Below are 18,770 nucleotides of genomic sequence, written 5' to 3'. Positions count from 1 at the left end.
TCGTATTCTCCGCGTGCATTTTGTATGCCTCTGTACATTTTACACTGGATTTTTGTCAGAATTTTGTTTTGGTGTATATAATAATGCTTATAAAATACACCATAAGGCAAATTCTTGTGTAGGAACTGGGAAGATGGCACCAGGAGGTGGAAGCAAAGAGAAGAGGACGGATGAACACACTGTTGAGGTAGCCTATTAATTGTAAAAGTAAAAATATTGTCTGAGTCGCAGTCTCTCGAGTGACACCACTGGTGACTATAGATTCATGCACTTGATTGGGAACAACGTTTACATGGCGTAGTGTTGGCCGTCGTCACGTCACCATTCATTTTACATTACTGTAACGTGACGAGACGCGACGTCTTCGTAAACGTTGGTCCCGATCAAGTGCTACTAGACTATAGATTCATGCACTTGATTGGGAACAACGTTTACATGACGTAGTGTTGGCCGTCGTCACGTCACCATGCATTTTTAAATGACTGTAACGTGACGAGACGCGACGTCTTCGTAAACGTTGTTCCCAATCAAGTGCATGGATCTATAGTGACTAGTATAATCACACTTTGTCAACTTCTGTTTCATAATCATATCATGTCTCTTTCTTGAAGCTTATTCATTATATTGCCACTGGAGATCAATGGAAAAATAAGCGTACCGGCCATGAATAATGACATCGATTAGCTGATTCAGTGACGACAAAACTGTCGCAAGTTGACAAGATTGGGAACATCAATCTTGATCAATGAATAAAAACGTTGTTGTGAACAGCCTGCTGCCAAGTGGAGTAGGGGGCACAATGTTAACGAAGTTGAAGTTTTGACTCTCACAACTTCTGTACAGGCAAAGACTCCTTTGATTCTGATATTAGGCCTACTTGATTTCATTTCAGGAGTGTACTGGTAGGTGGCAGCATTGCATGAATGAATGTCGATATTGTACATCTCAAAATTAAATTCCTCCCTTATCTCCTATCTTATTTTATTACAAGCTCACTAGTTCATATGCCACAAACTCAAATTATAGCTGCTATGTCATGTTTGTCTGAATAGAGAATAAAAATATTGGTATTTTCCACTCACTGGTCTATTGATTTCAGTTATTCATGGAATATTATCTTTTGTAAAGACTAAGTGCTAATCCTATCAAATTGTTGAATAGTGTATCATTATATGGCACTCAGTTAATGTGTATTTGTATGACAAAGGGCTCAGTCCTCATAATCAATAGGCTTAGCACTATACTGTATACACCTTGTACTTCAGTGTCTGAGCAGGCAGTGTGCCGGCTTGGTCTCCACACCAGGTGCAACCTCCCTGAGGGATCTCAAACACCACTTAAGCTAATATGCGCATGTTTGCATATGTATGGGTGAATAAATGAGTAAAGTGCTTAAAACAGAAAGTATTACAATACCTGCCACCTTTGTGCATTTCTCCACCTGGTCTGAGTGGAAAGGTTTATATGATCAGAAAGTATAAATGATCATGGGACCTTCCACAGCTTGTGTCAATTTAGGTCTTATTCACTGTCTGGCTCTGCGCTACAAAATGTTGGATTATCTGCAACGCTAGAATGATCAGATTATATGATTCTAATCTCATTGTTGGGATAGGGAGTTGGATATTCCACTGTATTTGCTCCAGCGATTACCGAGTGATTTGTGTCAACTTCATTCCCTTGTCTTACGGGTGTAACCGAAACCCTTGGTACCATGGATTGTATTTGGTAGCGTTTGTAAGGAGAAGAAGTTGTCACTCTCTAAAGTGTTGTAATAAAGAGGTTCCATCAATCTTCTGATTGGGCATTGCCTTTTTAATACTGTTCCATTTACATTATCTAGGGTATTCTCTATTTTTGGAAACTATCATTTTGGCGTGTAATTTCCATTAATGTCCAATATCATATTGTCATATTTGTATTAAGGCAGGCTATATTATGGACCACCAATCATGCCAGTACCACTACCATGCATGTCTTGACTGACAATGAATACATTGGTGTGATTAATGTGAACTGTTTCGTCCCAATTTTGGTCTTGATCCAATCCTGATCTTCAGACTTGATGAGTTTTTCATTGCTGAATCTTCTCAGAAGACCCCACACTGTGAAATGAATGAGTTTCACATTCTTATTAAAACTTATTGAAAAAAACATAAATTTCTCTGATAAATCATATGGGCTTGACTTTGTCAGGTCTACAGAAGTACACATGTAATTGTTTCTTTGATTAAAATGTCTCGGCGATCTTTGGATTGGTAATTTTGGTGTTTTGTTTGTCCTCTTGTTGCTTGGGTCATGTTGGATGAAATCCAATCTTCGATACAATGACAATGTCTCTTCTGTGTTGACATGTGATACTCAGGTAAAACACACACAAAGCACCAGACAAACAACATAAAGAACTTGGAAAACAGCCTGTGTTAATATCAATATATTTTATTCCATATTGGTCATATTTATAATTGTTACTCACACTTGAGTTGTTTGCTGTGGGGAAAAGATTTGGCTTGGTATCAACAGACTGCGACTATTTTCGGTGACATTCTTAGTCTTGGCACACTTCACTGAGTTGTCTATTGCACCTCTTCCTAGGCTCGTGTTGTCTCACCATGTCTTCACAGTCCTGGTTGGGGTCACCTGAAAGGGCTTATGACACAGTCGCCCATTCGATCAGTCTTGCTTGGCTTTCTCTTCTGCGTGTTGGCAGGCTGCGACTCGACATCCTGGTCTGGTTGTGATAGATGGCTCGTACTATTGCTTACCTGATATATTGTGTCTCATCCTTTTACCATGAAGTGATAGCAGCATGACAGATTTTCTGCAGACTGCTGGACTTAAAAAGACAAAGAGGGAACACCACAGGATAACATGTTCAGGATATCTTTGACTGTGATAGTGAAGTGAAGTTTATATCATACTTCGGAATGGTGCTCTCAAATGAGGATGGTGCTACATTTTATTTCTGAATGACAGTATTGTGATATTCATCAGTGATTCATCAAAAAATTAATGTTCATGCAGTTTTTTGAAATGACTTCCAAATGATTTGATGGAAAGTTTTGACATCAAAGACATTTTCTGTTCTCTGTGATAATCATCAATGTACAATGTGCAATGAATGTTTGTGTAAATCACGACTTTAAAAACGATATTTTGCCCAATCTGTGACAAACTGTGCAATGTTCCGTCCACAGGAACCTCGCGTTCACAGCTACACAGACCTATACAGTGTCAGCAATGAATTGTACAGATATTGTACTGTAGTTGCAAACAACTCTAACAATGGGGGCGTGAACTCAGAAAGCTGTCGCGCTGGAAACTGTAGGTTATTGGCTGAGCAACAGGCCCAGTATGACTCGCAATTATATGCGGCACAGAACGGTAATTCAAGGGATTTCTATTTTCCGGAGAGCAGTAATAACGGTGCAGAAAGTGGTAATGGCAGTATGTATGCTATTATACATGAGGTAAGTATTGATGTATAAAATACTGTTCTTTTTGATACGTCTGAACATGTATTGTGTGAAGATACTTAGTTCAATTAACTTTTCTTGTGTTCATAAAAGTTTATGATTCCCTCCCCCCTCAGTGACTGAGCACAATGGCCCATGGCGGTCTCATGTTAGCTTCTTAGCTGTAAACTAGTAAACATCTCTTGTGCAAGAGGTTTTTCAATTTGCCTTGTATTTCTAGATATATTCCATGACACGAATTCAAAACGCTTTGTCCTTCATGGTCTATGTTTTCCTTCATCACTCAACCATGATTTTGATGAAATACAATTGAAAGTCCTTTTAGCACCAATAGACTGTTAAGCCCTTGTCATGATATGCACCCTTGGTGTCCTTTGTCTGTTTGAAGCAGAAAATTCAGATATTACGAAATTCCTGGTGATTGGCCAAGTTATGTTGTGTTCAGTATGCAGTCCGGATGGCCCTTCTTGGAAGATAGCCAGGTCCATAGCATAAAAGATTAGATCTTTTCATGTATGTTTGACAGTTTCGTTTTACATTTTTAGCTCTGGCCACCCATGAGAGCTTTCAAATTGAAAGTGCTTATTTGCAACATGCTCCTGATAATGAGAGCACCAACTAGGTCTACAGGTTTTTAATCAAATCTTTGTATTATGAATTAGTAATTGCTGATTGTAAATTAGCTCTAACCGAATGTGCCACTGCTCTGATTTCATTGGAAGATTGGAATGAATAATGCCATTAATGGTCCTTATCAGGTTGTGTTTGGGCTGACTCAACTGGGTTAAACATGTTGAACTAAATTCATTTCACTTCGTCCCCTTGTAAAACTGGTGCCAGTAACGTTTCAAAAGAACCCATTTCATTCACTGAATAGTGGCAATCAAAGATATCTCCAGACTGAACTCAATTATGATGATAGATACAGTGACAGTGTCTTGAACATGTCAAAAAAGATGGTTGGTCCAAAAGCGTTCAAATCGAAATCTAGGGAAAATACTAAATGGACTGCAAATCATTTTGTAACTGCCACAGTCTTTCCGATAAGAAAGAGCCTCTTTGTGGCCTCCTGCTTTTAAAAGTGTGGATCTTTCGACTATCAGTGTCAATAAATGACAGGATTTTGCTAATCTCTATCGATTTGTTAATTGCATTGGGTATGGTCCTGTGATCTGGTTCAGCCTGTGTCCACAATGAGTCGAATGGACTGGGGCTATTGTCTCAGAGGAGGTCGACATTCTCAAACACCTTATCACAAAGTTGTTTTCATGTCCTCATTAGGAATTGACTTGTAAACTTCACATCTTGGTTGTAACCTTGCGAAGCCAGCACATTCTGGGATTCGTTTCCCCAACTTTTGTTCTTGTAAAAACTAGTTTTAGTCAGGGGCTAAGTCTCGTTTTGTTGCTTCTATAAGTTTTGAAGAACCGGATGCTGGTCAGTATGTTCTATGAAGTTGCTAAGTATTTCAAGGATATAGGTGTAAGTCCGGGTTTATGGTTTCCACTTCTTTCCTCTAGCGTTGTATATTTCCTCCTCATTGATAGATTTGTTCATATTGATATTCAAGCTATCAAAAAGTTGTGATCTCTTGTTTGGCAATGGGTCAAATTTGCTAATCCCTCAGCATAAATTTAGAAAGTCAACCCGGATGAAATGTCCTTGAATGTGTTCTTGCCAATTTATTACTATGTCCGCAACCGGGGCCAGTGCTGTGGATACCGAGTTCCGAGGCCGAGCACTCCTTCTGGGATCAGTAAACTTTGTGTTTCCAAGGTTCCTATGAAGAGCAAATCATGCCCAACTTCACCAACCTCCCCAGTTGAGAAGCGAGTTTGTGTATGTATTCATGTTCATTCTCTTCCTTAGTGTATTGGAGATAATTATTAATCAATCATCTTCTTCGACTTCAGCAAAATGCTATTCCAGGCAAATTCCCTTGTTGATTTTTCAAAATTTCAGCTTTGTTGTTCATTTCACAGGAGATACAGGTCATATTCTGTTTCGGAACATTGAGGACGGACTATACAATGATATCTTCAGATGAATGCGTGGACAAGGTGAAATGGCATCAAAATACCTGATATTTGTCAATGTAACCGAAAGTCATGTTTGTAATGTTTTTCCCGTTCTCTTCCACTTCCAGAGCCTCGCAGAAGTTTTCCGATGTTTCATCTGCATGGAAAAGCTGCGGGATGCCCGTCTGTGCCCACACTGCTCCAAGCTCTGCTGCTTCATGTGCATCAGGAGGTGGTTGACAGAGCAGCGGTCCCAGTGCCCTCACTGTCGCGCCTCACTCCACCTCCACGAACTGGTCAACTGTCGTTGGGCTGAGGAAGTCACACAGCAACTTGACACACTCCAGTTGTGCGGACCACCAACAAAATCAGAGGAAATTGAGAAAGACAAGTAAGGAACTTGGTATTCACCGATTTGCAGGTTTTACTGAGACCTGATAGATTTAGTTTCCTGCCAAGTACATCTAGGCAGGGACATGGTCTCCACTTCTGAAATGGCCTCTACAGTAGAGGTTTCTAATTTACCTAATAGATGAGAAATTCTCATTCTGTTCTACTCATTGTTGGTGTCTCTCTTCTTCAGATGTGAAGCTCATGATGAGAAGTTGAGTGTCTACTGCTGGACATGTAGACAGGCCATATGTCACCAATGTGCTCTCTGGGGAGGAACCGTAAGTACCACTATCAGTATCATTTTCCCCCAAATAAGTACAGAACTGAAATGAAGAACAAATGTCCTCTTCTGTATTGCATTGTATTACTTGATCAAAGTTTTGAATCTTCATGTATTTCCCGACAATTACATCTTGTTTAAAAGGAATCCTGGGATTGAAGTTTGGTTGAAAGCATCACTATAGGAAGGATTCCTGGCAGCATTGGGTGAAGTGAATTGAACAGCTGTCTTCATCCGTGACTAACACACTAGTTACACCCAATGTACACGTAATGTACAGTTATTGATTAAGCCTGAACACATGCTCCTAAACATTGTTAATGCCCTGAATCATCCAAGTATGAACTCAGCCTCATCACTGACACCTGTGGCTCAAACAAGTCTAGAATTAACCCTTGGGGACCTATATTTACTTACACAGACAATGTTTAGCCAAACATTACAATAAAGCTTGCAATGTCTGCTCTGAGTCTGACTTTTAGTTAGGACTTCACAAAGAAAAGACTATTTGATAGATCTTCATGTTCTGTTTGCAGCATTCCCAGCACACGTTCAAACCGCTGGATACGGTTTACGACGACCATGTCAATAGTATAAAGGATCAAGTGAACCAATTGAAGAGGAGGCATGTGGAGCTTATATCACTGGTGCAAGATGTGGTGAGTGTGGCTTGGTAGCAATCCCAAGAGAGGGTCAGGAACATGCTCAACGGTGCAGGCAGATTCAAGTTATTTCTATTCCACTTATAGCTGTTTATGAGCAAATTTATTCACCCCTATCCAGGCTCTTCAAGGGACTTCTTCAAATCATAAGCCATCTGCTCTAGCTGTATTAAACTAAAGGTTGAATTAGTTCAGAAATTTATCCTGCTGATGTGTATCATTTCAAAACTTTTTTCAGGAGAGGAATGTCGAGAGTGTGAAGAATGCTAAGGACGAGAGAGTGAGGGAGATCAGGAATGCTGTGGAGCTGATGATCGCCAGGCTAGAGTCACAGCTGAAGAGTAAACTATTGACTCTGATGGGTAAGTTTATCTTGTTTAGCCATAAACTTGCAGAATGAAGCAATTAGTGTCTGCCATCCTATCGAGAGCATATTTTAGTAAGATATCAGAATGAAACCCTAAGGAAAGCTTCAGAATCACCAAATCCTCTCTAATATGTTCAAAGATTGTTGACTTCAGAAGGACTGGTGTGGTTATAGGACCGCTGAACTACGCTAACAGTTGATCAAACATGAAGAAACCTTTACATTCTGCCATCATTTCAGGTCAAAGGAACCAGCTTACCCAAGAAACCGAGTTGCTAGAATCGTTATTACAGGAGGTCGAACTACAGCTGAGGTCATGTTCAAAGAATGAACTGATCAACAAGAGTTCTGAACTACTACAGACATTCACTCAAGTGCACAGGAAGCCTATGGGATCATTTGTCACTGCCCCTGTCCCTGCTGATTTTAGTAGGTAGGTGGGCTCTTTGTTTCTCTCTGAGTCATCTCTCATGTCTTTAACTGCCTCATACGCATAACAAAAACTGAAGCATTCAGACTAGATTCCATTTCCGAGACTGGGAGTGGTAAATTTAGTCATCAGAGACTTCAGTGATCCTTGGTTTTACCCTGTTCAAGTTTTTGATTGGGAGAAGCCAACCAATTTCCTTACTCATTGCAGTGAAATAGTGCCACAGTATGATTCAAGTACTTTCGTGATGAACAACTTCACAGTGCTACAACAACGAGCTGACCCTGTCTACAGCCAACCACTTCATGTCTCTGGTCTCAGCTGGAGACTCAAGGTCTATCCGGTAAGTACGGTCAGTCTACAGCCAACCACTTCATGTCTCTGGCCTCAGCTGGAGACTCAAGGTCTATCCGGTAAGTACGGTCAGTCTACAGTCAACCACTTAACGTCTCTGCTCTCAGCTGGTGACTCAAAGTCTATCCGGTAAGTACGGTCAGTCTACAGTCAAACAATTAACGTCTCTGCTCTCAGCTGGAGACTCAAGGTCTTTCCGGTAAGAACAATCTGTCTACTGCCGCTTGTGGTGCTAATTCAAGTCCTCAAAGGGGTATTACGTTTAAGATATGCAGATTGAAAGAGGTTTGGTTATCAGGTGCCACTCTCCTAGACCCTGCAGTCTTATCTGTCTGACCCTGTTTAAAACCTCCTTTGTCTCATCCTCTCCTTGTCATGTTCTCTTTCAGGATGGGAATGGTGTTGTGCGTGGAAATTATTTATCGGTGTTCTTGGAGCTGTCAGCTGGCCTGCCAGAAACTTCTAAGTAAGTTCTCCGGAGATTAGTTAATGATAGTAGAAACTATTAGTTGAGCTTTTGCTGGTAAAGCTAGGGACTCTTCTTGTCAGTGGTGACTCTTACTGTCTATTGTCCCATATTTTTTACTAGTCAATCAGCATTTTGGCTAAGGTGACTCCTGCCTTACCTGTTTGTGTCCACTAACCTAGTATCCTCTATTTCCAGGTACGAATATCGAGTTGAAATGGTGCACCAAGCCTCGCGGGATAGCAGTAAAAACATTGTGAGAGAATTTGCGTCGGACTTTGAAGTGGGCGAATGCTGGGGGTACAATCGTTTCTTCCGTCTTGATCTCCTTGCTAGCGAAGGATACCTCAACGCTGAGACTGACACTCTGACGTTACGATTCCAAGTGCGACCCCCAACGTTTTTCCAGAAGTGCAGGGACCAACAGTGGTAAGTTGTCTAGCCTTAGTTACATGAGAGTATTGTGATGTTTGAGGGCTCAAGTGCAAAGATCCTAGCTGACAGATTTAACGATTCCCTTACCACTTCTTTCACCTCTGTTTTCAGGTATATCAACCAACTTGAGTCTGCTCAAACACAGTACATAGCTCAGATTAATGATCTCAAAGAGGTAAGTTTCTGTTGACTTCTTCTGGTCAGATCTCGGTTCATCACAGCTTAAAAAAGAGTGATGAAACGTTAGACTTCATGTCATTCCTAAAATCGCTCAAGTTTTACCGCTTGGAGATTCAATTGTTCAAGCCCTGCTCACCTCTCATGCTCAATGGACGCAGAAAGTATGAGAAGACATTCTGGACTTGAATCCTGTGGTGTAATTCACGTGAGCTTCACATTCAAAATATGAGTTGTTTGTATTACTTGTATGAGACATCATGTCATTTCATGACGTATCTGTTTCCAGCGTTTGGCCATTGAACTGTCCCGTGGTCAGAACAAGAAAGGCACTTCACCAGGAAAGGAGTCGCATTTAGCCGTAATCGACCCACACACTGGTGACAACAGTCCACCACAGCATAGCGTGGTCCATCCTAAACCGATACGCCCCGCCCCGATTGGTGTGGATGGTGAGATGGATGTGGAGGGACACACTGAATCTCATGATGAAAACACTAGCAACAGTAGCAACAGTTCAGAATCTGGGGTAAGAGTGGTTCTAGGCTTTCCTTGAAAATGTCTCTGGAATATCATATCTGTAAAAAGAGTATCAAGGTTGTCAACATATTGTCTTTGCCCTAAGGTGACACCGCCGAAGGGCAAAAATAATACTTGAATTACCATTTTAAAGTGGTGCGAGTGCCATGGGCTAAGTACATGTATTGTGGTAACATCATGTAAAGCAAGTGTCTTCTTGTAACCGACTTTGTCAAAGTGTCATTTCGATAACTTACTCCTTCTCTCTTCTATTCTGCTTTGATTCCATGAAGTACTACTAGACATATGTTTATTTCTCTGGCCCTGTATTTCGTTTAGGATCTTAGTGAATGTGAGCTGGATGATGACACGGCCCATGAAGATATCCATCTCGACATTGACAGCACTCACATGGATCTCATTGCCGACCAGAGTAATGATGAGAACGATATAGATGAAGAAACAATGTAAGTCATCAAAATGGCGGTTGGTTTTATGCCTTCATAGGTTCTGTCGAATGCAGTGAAGAATATAAAGAAGAAGGTGCCTATGTGTCAGTGTTGGTGTTAAGATTCAAACTGGTCGAGTGATGTTTATACGCTGTTCTCATTCTTCACCATGTCTTGATTACAATGCCATTTTTCAGGTGTGCTGACAATGATGTCGAGAGAAACTGGGAAGAAGCTGAGAATGGTGCTGTTGGGGGTTACACTCTGGCATCCTCGAGACTGGATGGGGACGACGTGCTTGTCCTCACACAGCTCCTTGATCTTCAGAGCAAATCTGGTGACGACAAGTGGCCTTACCCCCCTGCATCGAGGCCCCAGACATCTTCAAGTGTTACAAACCTGTCACCATGTAAGTAGTGTACTGCCAATCTGTTTTATCTGACCAAAGCTGCATTTAAGATTGTCCACAAGTTCACATCTTCCATCTAATGACTCTTTAGTTGAACCTGGTTTGGTAGAGTCTCGGTAACCCCAAGGAAATGGGTCTCTGGGCAAAATTCAAGTAATCCTTATGCAATTTGTACATGTATGTTGTTGATTTCAGCCCCAAGGAGGTTGAGCTTGCCTCAGACGCTGCAGAGAAAACCTCTGACAACGTCTTTGTCTACTGATGATGTTTTGGAGAGGATACAAATGACCATGTTAGCCAGTTCGTCTACCAGGAAGACTTCGCGTGATTTTGATGCAACCCGGGGTAAACATTCATTTTGCATGACCTCTGCTTTGACTCAACACGGAAATTGCTTGAATGATAAAATTGAAAGTGCATGAGATGTACATGTTTGAAGTCTTGCTAGTCTACAGTCCTAAGTTGACTGGCCTTCACCTTCTCATTCTGACTTTGTTTCTGCTGGTGACATCCTATAGGAGCCTGACTCAATACATTAGTATTGTCATTTATAAGTACCCTGAATGTTATTTTCAGACAAATCCATGTCGCCTCCAAAGAAATCGTTCAGCCTGAATGACAAGGACAACCCATCTGTACTAAGGAGATCACCAGCTTTATCTGATGAGGCAGGTCAGTACTCAATACAGATAGGTTTATGGTTCTCTTCTCAGCAAAGGTAAACGCTGGTATCAGTCACATGTCAGGATAGGTGTCACGTCACCAACAGAGGTGGATAGTCAATCCCACGAATTCAGACACTAGGCAGCCTGCATTAGAATCATCCACCGAGGTTCAACACATTTGATACACTGGTCAGATCAGATCCTGATACTATTTTCAAAACCGTCCTGGTGATGTGTGACGTTTCTCTTCTTTCAGCTGTTGGTGGGGAGCATGTTGTCAGTGCGTCCGGTGATGATTCTTTAGAACAATACCCGTTGACTGATCAAGACATCACTCAGCTCTTTTCACCCAGGAGGGAACTGTTACGGTGAGTTGTCCTTATTTACTGAAAGAGTTTCCAAAAAGGAGATACGGGCTCCGTCAGTCTGAAAAATACTGGATTGAAATCAATTTGCACGAGAACAAGAGAATGGTTGATCCGCCTGATGGCGAGTTTTCAGTTCGTAAAGACCCAATATTTTTGACAATTAACTTATTTGGGGACTCTTACAAGGTATTGTGATTATTTCCAATGATTATTTCAGTAATTTACAAGAAGAGGCCACATCAGATGATGGGTCAGGAGAAAATGCAGCTCTGTCCTGGAAGTATGAGTTCATGAAGAAGATGTCGATGTTGGAAAAGTCTGCTCGCGATGTGGGAAGCAAGAAGTGTGATCAAGGCATAGAGAAGAGCAGTGAGGTGAAGGAAGACATTGAGGTGGAGGATGATGATGAGGAGGAGGAGGATGTCAGTAGCGGTGGGTCTAGCCCCTCGGTGGAGTTCTGTACTCAAGCTAATGAAAGGTAAGTCACAAGGGAAAAAATCTTGCCCTACTGGCCAAGTAGGGAAGTTACTCTGTTTACCAAATCAAAACTGTGGACTTGGAACAGTATTGCAATACAATCTTTTTCAATCAAAACTCTGTGACAGCATTTGACATTGCTTAAAAAACTGAACTCGTGAAATTCCTACATTCCTATAAAGTATGTTCAATTAATGGCATGTTTCTGTCTGAATTTTTACCAAGTGTCTTGTGGATGTGACATTGTCTGCTCTTGTATTTTCTCACACATTGTTATTTTCCAACTTCCATCATTTTCAGAGCCAACAGTACAGACTCCTCAGTGGTGTGAGTAATGGAGTGTGTGATGAGTGGATAGATACATGGAGGACTGTAAACTTCTGAAAGGAGGGATATTCATTCATCCTGTGCAGGAACTTGTGAAAACATTGGTTTTTGTGTCCGTTGACTGTCTTGTGGCTGCCTTGGCTACCATCAGCCTACATGTACACCTTGGACTGTAGGCTGCCACCACTGACGTCTTGAATATCAGTGGCCAGAGGAACATTTTCGATGTGATTTCTTAAAATGTTGTTTTCTTCTCTTTTGTGAACTGAGTAGATGATATCGACTGGGTTTATTTAGAACAAGAAGGCTATAAATTATCATTTGTGTTCAAGCTGTTCAAAGAGGTGATGTTTTTTTAGGTATTTATTAGCCTACTTGGTACGAGGAAGGAAGAGATAAAATGGGATTTTTGGTGAGTTTAAAAGATTGTCAGATTTGTAAAATTATGTAAGCTATTTTGTTGAGAATTGTAGGTTTATGAGCTTAGAAAGGTACATGTGAAAAGTGCTGGATGTGCTGAATTGAGGGCTGGTACAGGGTGAGTGCCATTCTTTATGAAGGCCTCTTGTGATGTTCTACATATGTTGTATGATGTGAACATGATTTCCATCTTCAAGTGTTGCTGAAAAGTGTGATTGACTGAATATTGATAACATTTTCTAATATTTTGCATTTCTTAGACAATTGTGTGCTGTTTACTATAAGATGAACAGATTATTTAACTCTAGGTGGACCGCACATTTTTCTACATGTCATTCTTACATTCCGTGAGCTGCTCAAATTAATCATTCTGCGTTTCTTACCTGACAACCTGGTCCCTAGGCCAAGTGGATTATAACCTGTGTACCCAATTGATACCATGACTAAAATTGTTTTATCCGGGGATGACGTTATCAGGTTTGTACAGAAGAATTCCAATCAGATGAACATTCATCACAATTCATTGGTTTTCTCATTCTTTACTCTTGACTGTTTTAATTTTAATGAATGCATGTACATAGCCCTGCCAGAAGATCATTCAGTCCAGGAATTCTTCTGATTATTAGTTAATAACTGTAACAGCCCACCTTATTTGGGATAAACTTTGTGTGCAACCTAACTGGACTGCATTCGCAGAATACTTAGACTGTCTTCTGATCCCGATAACTTGAGATTTTATGATAGAGATACAGGAATCACTAAACTGAGTGAGCCTAGTTGGGAGGATTTAGTTTATAATGTTGCATATTTATCTGTTTGCTTGGATTTGGTCCATATTGGATCAGTGAGAGCAGTGTACTGGTCGTGACCCTAGGACTTGGGCATCTTCTTATGTTTGCCGAGAGCATTGTGATAGATCGGTGTAATTTGCCTCCTGCTGAGACTCAACAGTGACACAGTATGTATTTTGACCTCAGCTCAGATGATACTGTATTGAAAGCTTATAGATTTGTAGATGATATGATGAAAACGTCTTGGCTGAGAAAGCTTACTTGTCATGCTTCGGCAGACTACAGTATGGGCACCATCTTGATTTATTTAGTGTGCAATGTTTGAAAGCTTGTGTTATCATGTATTCTAGGTGCAGCATTTGATGTTGTAGATTGTTTAGAATAAAATAGGAGGTATCTTTCATATTGGTCTTCAGTTAGTCCTTTTCATTGGTTGACATTTCCAAAGTCCCTGGCCCATAGACGAAATTTCTACTCATTGACACAGCTGGATGATATTTTTCTTCAAGATTGGTTGTTCCCTCAATACACCATCGCCCAGAGCAGTTAGCACTGATCAGTCTTCAAGAATAAAGATGGGCTGTTCCCCACCATCGCCATGAACACTTGCAGACTTGGGTTTTCTGCTAACGCGGATTGGATATAACATCGACCCAAAAACTGGTGCAGTTAGTGAGATTGTTAGTGTTGCACTGAAATTCAGGATGTTTTTTTATGAGACATGCTGTAACGGTTAATATGTGTCACGTGACATTTGTAGAAAATGGCGGCAGGTAAAATCCTTTTTTTCTTCAGAAAACTTCATGTTTTACATAATTTCTGAGGAATCTGATGTAGACACCCGCCTTATTTTACCAATGATAGATTCTTTAACGATATAAGATGATTATTAATTTTAATTTGCTACCAGAACGATAAATTCAAGTGCACGAATGATGGTATGTCTGTACAAAAGAAGTCAAAATTTTTGGTGAGAGATGGCCGCGGATATTCTTACGACGATTCCTAATGCATTATACATACAAACGACTCGCTATTCTTACTGTACTGTGAAGTAATTACAGGTACCACTACCACTACCAGAACAACGGTGAAATTCTATTTTTCATTTTGCAGATGAAACGGACAGTTTGCTTGTTGTTGTTTTTGACACAAATCCGGTATGGTGGGGCCAAAAACTTCTGGGCGAAAATGAGGTAGGCCTGAATATATTCCTATTCATAGTCACATTTTTAATTGATTGAATCTTTTATTTCTGGTTTTTCAAAATTAGCGTAACTGTAGAAAATTTATGTATTCACATTTCTCTACTCTCTTGCAGCTCGTTCTCTCTCAGTGCATCAATGATATCCTTGCATTTGCAAACTCCCATCTCATGTTCAGTCATAAGAACAGCTTAGCCATCATTGCTGCCCACACAAATAGAAGGTGAGTTGACAGTTCATGAGAGTTGATGTATGATTATCACCAAATAGAAATCACTACCTGGTAAGACATTAACACCTTCAGCGCCGAACCACGTAGATCTACGTGGCCCAAATCCCCACTCTTTGAGCTGGTTATCGAAGTCTCGTGGACTTCATGAACGAACTACGCCATCGCCATCTTCAGGGTAAGATAGGAACTGAAACGACCAAACGGTCTTTTCAGTTCCTACCGTGCCCTGAAGATGGCGATGGCGTAGTTCAGAACTTAAATGACTTCATGAAAGAACTACGCCATCGCCATCTTCAGGGCAAGGTAGGAACTTGAAAGACCTCTTCTTGTCTTTTCAGTTCCTACCTTGCCCTGAAGATGGCGATGGCGTAGTTCTTTCATGAAGTGCATGAGACTCCGATAACCAGCTCAAAGGGGAGGGGGATTTGGGCCACGTAGGTTCGGCACTGAAGGTGTTAAAGTTAAACTGTGCTGTCAAGTTATTAATATATAAGTAAAGAAGATTTTAAAGGTTTCATGGTCATTGTACAATTTACACAATCTATTTTCTTCCAGTTATTTTCTGTTTCCAAAACAGGAAAGTCCACCCAAAACAACAATCAGTCAAGTTGAGAATGGTGATGATACATCCACACAAGCACCATCAAAAGGAAAATATGAACTATTCTGTAGAATGAATGACACTGTTGCGGAGGAACTTCATAATATGGTGCTGGACAGTAAGTCATGGAAAATTGTGAGAGAACAGTGCAATCCCAAAGATCAGGCTACATATGATTCAGGGTGTTACTTTTCTCCTCATTCATGGCACGTCAAGTTTTCAAGCCTAAGTCAATGAACATACATGTGTGATGTGACAAATGACAACATGTATATGTAAATGTCTATGTAAATCCTGAGTAGGGATAGCTCTTTAAATCCTTCTAGGTAAATAGTGTTCTGATTGTATTGTTTCAGGTTCACAGAGAGAAGTGTACACAGATTCATTGGTTGCTGGTGCTCTGTCAATGGCATTGTGCTGTATCCTTTAACTTCTAAATCAAAATTTCATAACAGAAGCCTCGAAAATAGCCTAGTGACGATGAATGAGGCACAATAAAGACTATGAAGCACATGCTGAAACTTCCTTGACCTGCACTCAGATATACATAGAAAAGAGAAGGAACATGGGTTGCGAAGTGGTCACTCTTCAAGAATATTGGTTGTACGAGGCTCTGAGGACAATCCTTCTCAATATATGAACTTAATGAATGTCGTATTCACTGCCCAGAAACAGGTGAGATAACGATATCTAGTTTAGAGAAGTCGCATTGCTTTGAGTATTTTCAGGCTTGATCATCAATAACTCGTGATGTTGCACGTGTGACTTAGCGTTGTCAAAGTCTCCTCATCATCCAGTTCAGGTGAATTGTATGAATCTGAGTAGGTTGTGTTGTCCCTTCTTATCTGGCGATTGTTTATGGTAATCACTTCTTTTCCAGGATGTACTGATTGATGCTTGCATACTTGACAATGAATCTGGCCTTCTCCAGCAGGCCTGTGATATCACAGGTGGCATCTACCTCAAGATACCTCAAGTTTCCGGACTATTACAATATCTACTTGTAAGTATAAAATTGACAACTGTGTCTCTGTTTAAATGTAATGGAACAACAGTTATGAATCCTGTCTTCTAGCTATGAACCATGATAGTGATAGTCACTGTTCCCCCTGATTATGCTCCATTTTGGAATGTTGGAGATACACGAGTTTGTCCTTGCTTTAGAGAATGCTATATATGACTGTTGGCCCACTTAAGCAGTCAGTATCTGTGTCAAAGACAAACCACAGTGATTTTCACCATGAACACAGAAAGCGAAGTGTTTCTCATCAATACTATTGAGTCACATGATTATTATCGTCATTATTTATGTTATGTTCATGTTTCAGTGGGCATACTTGCCCGATGCAGACACACGGAAGATGTTGGCCCTGCCTCCTCGGGTCCAAGTGGATTATAGAGCTGCCTGCTTCTGCCATAGGAATCTCATTGATATAGGATACGTCTGCTCTGTGTGCTTATCAAGTACGTATGCTCACGATTTCATGTACATGTACACTCTTCATATAGATTCTCATGAATGCTGTTGTTAGAAGTAATTTTCAGTAACAAAAAGTAATGTAATGTAATTACTTGTACTCTGATCCTTTATTTCTTATCTGTTTCCAGTTTTCTGCACATTCAGTCCCATTTGTTCAACCTGTCAGTAAGTATTTTTCAGTCTAAAAACACTCCTAAATCGATTCTGTTGTGAAGCTTCCAACTGGTGAGGATCCATTAAAAATCTTTTCTATTGTCCATAAAGGACATTTTGCAAGTCATGATTGAAAGAGGAAATAACTCTATATTTACACCCTTCTCTTTCTACATTGCTTTAGAACTAATAAGGTCCCCTCTATACTTTTCCAGGACAACATTCAAGATTCTTGGTCCTCCAAAGTTTATGAAAAAAAAGACAAAGAAGCCAAATTCTTGATGGAAAGGTTTACCGTGTATACACTCATACAAGGTCACATTGCCTTGAAAAAACATTTCTCTAAGGACAGTTCAGTACCTTTATGAACTTTGATACTGTTTAGGAGAATGTAATTGCATTATGGAGATCATTTTGGTCTCGTTGGTACCATAAGAAGTAACTACGACATAACTTCAGAGGTGGTTCCACTACTTTACTGTGGATATTTTGTAACAGAACTCTTAATAAAACCATTTTTGTGTACACATTTGGCTTTGTTGTTTCTTGTCCCCCTTCTTCTCCAAGTAAAAATCTCCGCTGTCCTCCACAAACTCGCTCAAATACACATCCAGAAGAGTGGTTGTGAGATAAGTCCTGGCATCGATATTGTCCTCGAATGGTAGGATTGTGCCCATTGTCCTGTTCAGAGCATCTCTAGAAGTTGGTCGTGCAGTCCTCCTTCGATACTGTCCTCGGCATGGTAAGATTGTGCCCATTGTCCTGTTCAAACCATGTCCGGTTGTGCTGTCCCACTTTGATATTGTCCTCTGCATGATCAGGTTGTGTCCACTGTCCTTTTCAAATCCTGTCCTGACTGTGCACCTAATTAAGACAGGCTGTACATTACTGGGCAACATACACTGCATGAAATGGGTTGGAATACTGAGTTGATTCCGATATGTGCATCCTGGGATTGAGTATGAATCTGCTATATTCCGTTTTATTGCATGATATGCTGCTTTAAAAGTTGCTGTAGGATGTAGTAGTACACTGTTAAAATACTGTCCCAGTATTACAAATGGAACTCTGGGTGATGGTGTATTGGGGGGACAACTCATCTAGAAGACGAGCATCAGTGCTAGCTCTGGGTGATGGTGTATTGGGGGGACAACCCATCTTGAAGACGAGCATCAGTGCTAGCTCTGGGTGATGGTGTATTGGGGGGACAACCCATCTTGAAGACGAGCATCAGTGCTAGCTCTGGGTGATGGTGTATTGGGGGGACAACCCATCTTGAAGACGAGCATCAGTGCTAGCTCTGGGTGATGGTGTATTGGGGGGACAACTCATCTAGAAGACGAGCATCAGTGCTAGCTCTGGGTGATGGTGTATTGGGGGGACAACCCATCTTGAAGACGAGCATCAGTGCTAGCTCTGGGTGATGGTGTATTGGGGGGACAACCCATCTTGAAGACGAGCATCAGTGCTAGCTCTGGGTGATGGTGTATTGGGGGACAACCCATCTTGAAGACGAGCATCAGTGCTAGCTCTGGGTGATGGTGTATTGGGGGGACAACCCATCTTGAAGACAAGCATCAGTGCTAGCTCTGGGCGATGGTGTATTGGGGGAATAA

The 18,770-nt window shown here is 40.9% G+C and overlaps 2 protein-coding genes across 5 annotated transcripts; both read left to right on the top strand.

The window, feature by feature from the left end:
- The first annotated feature begins 24 nt into the window (after window positions 1-24).
- Window positions 25-13,886, top strand: LOC135483309 (E3 ubiquitin-protein ligase TRIM37-like). Of its 3 annotated transcripts, none has more exons than XM_064764083.1 (18): window positions 25-187; window positions 5,623-5,885; window positions 6,078-6,165; window positions 6,704-6,826; window positions 7,068-7,191; window positions 7,437-7,629; window positions 7,837-7,969; window positions 8,370-8,446; window positions 8,645-8,875; window positions 8,993-9,056; window positions 9,348-9,587; window positions 9,917-10,044; window positions 10,224-10,435; window positions 10,631-10,780; window positions 11,012-11,107; window positions 11,357-11,468; window positions 11,686-11,946; window positions 12,246-13,886. In XM_064764083.1, the coding sequence occupies exons 1-18, from the start codon at window positions 134-136 to the stop codon at window positions 12,274-12,276; spliced, it is 2,580 nt and encodes an 859-aa protein (XP_064620153.1). In that variant the 5' UTR covers window positions 25-133; the 3' UTR covers window positions 12,277-13,886. The 3 variants fall into 3 exon arrangements, with proteins under 3 accessions (XP_064620153.1, XP_064620152.1, XP_064620154.1); XM_064764082.1 differs by lacking the exon at window positions 25-187 and adding an exon at window positions 2,556-3,470; XM_064764084.1 differs by lacking the exon at window positions 25-187 and adding an exon at window positions 4,925-4,958.
- Window positions 13,887-14,246: 360 nt separating this feature from the next.
- LOC135483879 (general transcription factor IIH subunit 3-like) lies at window positions 14,247-17,681 on the top strand. Of its 2 annotated transcripts, none has more exons than XM_064764935.1 (10): window positions 14,247-14,256; window positions 14,600-14,679; window positions 14,805-14,911; window positions 15,476-15,639; window positions 15,878-15,940; window positions 16,063-16,196; window positions 16,402-16,524; window positions 16,850-16,985; window positions 17,130-17,166; window positions 17,370-17,681. In XM_064764935.1, the coding sequence occupies exons 1-10, from the start codon at window positions 14,247-14,249 to the stop codon at window positions 17,434-17,436; spliced, it is 921 nt and encodes a 306-aa protein (XP_064621005.1). In that variant the 3' UTR covers window positions 17,437-17,681. The 2 variants fall into 2 exon arrangements, with proteins under 2 accessions (XP_064621005.1, XP_064621006.1); XM_064764936.1 differs by lacking the exon at window positions 14,247-14,256 and adding an exon at window positions 14,399-14,421.
- Window positions 17,682-18,770: the final 1,089 nt, after the last annotated feature.

This window comes from Lineus longissimus, chromosome 2 (assembly GCF_910592395.1).
Source record: "Lineus longissimus chromosome 2, tnLinLong1.2, whole genome shotgun sequence".
Taxonomy (NCBI): Eukaryota; Metazoa; Nemertea; class Pilidiophora; order Heteronemertea; family Lineidae; genus Lineus; species Lineus longissimus.
The sequence above is the reverse complement of the archived record's forward strand: the minus strand, read 5'-3'. Positions and strand labels throughout refer to the sequence as shown.

Coding starts and splice junctions, on each gene's coding strand:
- LOC135483309 (XM_064764082.1), top strand. CDS start 3,183: ATGTTCCGTCCACAGGAACCTCGCGTTCACAGCTACACAGACCTATAC. Junction 7,192..7,436: donor TAAACTATTGACTCTGATGG/GTAAGTTTATCT, acceptor CCATCATTTCAG/GTCAAAGGAACCAGCTTACC. Junction 10,045..10,223: donor GATATAGATGAAGAAACAAT/GTAAGTCATCAA, acceptor GCCATTTTTCAG/GTGTGCTGACAATGATGTCG.
- LOC135483879 (XM_064764935.1), top strand. Junction 14,680..14,804: donor AACTTCTGGGCGAAAATGAG/GTAGGCCTGAAT, acceptor ACTCTCTTGCAG/CTCGTTCTCTCTCAGTGCAT. Junction 15,941..16,062: donor TCTGTCAATGGCATTGTGCT/GTATCCTTTAAC, acceptor ACCTGCACTCAG/ATATACATAGAAAAGAGAAG.